Source organism: Etheostoma cragini, unplaced genomic scaffold (assembly GCF_013103735.1).
Source record: "Etheostoma cragini isolate CJK2018 unplaced genomic scaffold, CSU_Ecrag_1.0 ScbMSFa_3995, whole genome shotgun sequence".
Classification (NCBI taxonomy): domain Eukaryota; kingdom Metazoa; phylum Chordata; class Actinopteri; order Perciformes; family Percidae; genus Etheostoma; species Etheostoma cragini.
In genome coordinates this window covers 1-2,077 of record NW_023268320.1, presented here as the reverse complement: position 1 = coordinate 2,077, position 2,077 = coordinate 1, and the positions used below count along the sequence as shown (strand labels likewise).

Below are 2,077 nucleotides of genomic sequence, written 5' to 3'. Positions count from 1 at the left end.
CATAAAGAGCAGGTCTAGACCAGGACTCTGGGATCTTATATATCTTCCAGGTCTTTCCATAAAGAGCAGGTCTAGACCGGACTCTGTGAAGTTATTTATGTCCCGGGTCTTTCCATAAAGAGCAGGTCTAGACCGGACTCTGGGATGTTGCATCATGGGAAGTCCCCCAGTAGTCTAGGCCTACAGTGGCATCACTAAGGGATGGTTCAGGACTCTCCTGATCCTGACCCAACTATATGCTTTATCAAAGAGGAAAGTCTTAAACGTACTCTTAGATGTGGAGACGGTGTCTGCCTCCTGACCCCAGACTGGAACCTGGTTCCCCAGGAGAGGAGCCTGATATGTAACACATGTGTGTGCTGATGTTGACTGTGAGAGCAGATCCTGACCGGGGAGGACTGGAACATGGTGATGTACGACGGCATCATGGCGTACGGCGGCCCCGTGTTCCCAGGGATGATCGTCTGCGTTTACTTCGTCATCCTCTTCATCTGTGGTAACTGTATCCTTCGTCCAAGTGAGGCGTTCACTGACACCACAAGCAGAGTGGGGAAAAAACTGTTCTTGTTTGTGTTCATGCATCCTTTGCTAGAATTATAGGGTAGTTTCGTTTTTTTGTCAACCTGGACCCTACTTTCCCATGCATTGGTGTCTAAGTGACTAATTTGAACAAATATTATTGAAACTGGTCCAGTATTGAGTGACAAATGTAACCGGTGTCGACTTACCTAAATTAATAAAGGTTGGATAACCATAAATATTAAGCAGTCAATTGAAGGTGCGCCAAAATTGCCTGTGAACATTACAATGCAGCTTGTTTCACCACAGGCTCTGAGTGAGCTAGACAAATTTTAGAGATTGTTGATATCATCAGTCACTTAGACACAAAAGGTTCATGTATAGCCGAGTAAAGTAGCTTCTGAAGAAAAGGTGGATGTTGTTGCATGTTCTTAACGTGTCAGACATCCTGCTGAATGTCTTCTTGGCCATCGCTGTGGACAACCTGGCGGGCGGAGACGGAGACAACAAGAACAAAGAGTGAGTGATGAGAGGGACAAAGGAAGGGAGGGTAGGACGTTAGAATGTGTCATGGTAAAGGGTTACAGGGTTAGGGTTACAGGGTTGAGGTTACAGGGTTGGGGTTACAGGGTTAGGGTTACAGGGTTACAGGGTTGGGGTTAGGGTTACAGGGTTGGGGTTACAGGGTTAAGGTTACAGGGTTGGGGTTAGGGTTACAGGGTTGGGGTTGCAGGGTTGGGGTTTCAGGATAAGGGTTACAGGGTTAGGGTTACAGGGTTGGTGTTACAGGGTTGGGGTTAGGGTTACAGGGTTGGGGTTAGGGTTACAGGGTTGGGGTTACAGGGTTGGTTTTACAGGGTTGGGGTTAGGGTTACAGGGTTGGGGTTAGGGTTACAGGGTTGGGGTTACAGGGTTGGTGTTACAGGGTTGGGGTTAGGGTTACAGGGTTGGGGTTACAGGGTTGGGGTTACAGGGTTGGGGTTACAGGGTTAGGGTTACAGGGTTGGGGTTAGGGTTTCAGGATTAGGGTTACAGGGTTAGGGTTACAGGGTTGGGGTTACAGGGTTAGGGTTACAGGGTTGGGGTTGCAGGGTTGGGGTTGCAGGATTAGGGTTACAGGGTTGGGGTTTCAGGATTAGGGTTACAGGGTTACAGCGTTAGGGTCAGGTGCCTTGAAGTCAACGGTCACAGCGCTGCGGCTGGAAGGAGACGTTGGTGGCTTAACACACCACTGAGTTAAAAGAACAGAGTGGTCTGTGATTATTTCCTGTTGCTCTCCAGGAAGAAGACGGAGGAAGTGGCGGCGGAGGAAGCAGTCGGAGCACAAGAGGAAGAAGAAAAGGAAAATGAAGTGAAGGTGAGAAACTTAGAGAGACTTCTGACATCTTAGGATGTAGCAGGTTGTAGCAGGATGTAGCAGGGTTTAGCAGGGTGTAGCAGGGCATAGCAGGGTGTAGCAGGGTGTAGCAGGGTGTAGCAAGGCATAGCAGGGTGTAGCAGGGCGAAGCAGGGTGTAGCAGGGTGTAGCAGTATGTAGCAGGGTGTAGCAGGGTGTAGC

General features: G+C 49.3%; 1 protein-coding gene across 1 annotated transcript; it reads left to right on the top strand.

The window, feature by feature from the left end:
- Positions 1–381: 381 nt before the first annotated feature.
- LOC117941005 (voltage-dependent L-type calcium channel subunit alpha-1F-like) lies at positions 382–1,876 on the top strand (the record flags this gene model as incomplete). The annotated part of the gene is made up of 3 exons (XM_034866108.1): positions 382–502; positions 963–1,038; positions 1,801–1,876. Coding segments are annotated over 3 exons (273 nt in total), but the record flags the coding sequence as incomplete, so codon positions are not given.
- Between the last annotated feature and the right edge of the window lie 201 nt (positions 1,877–2,077).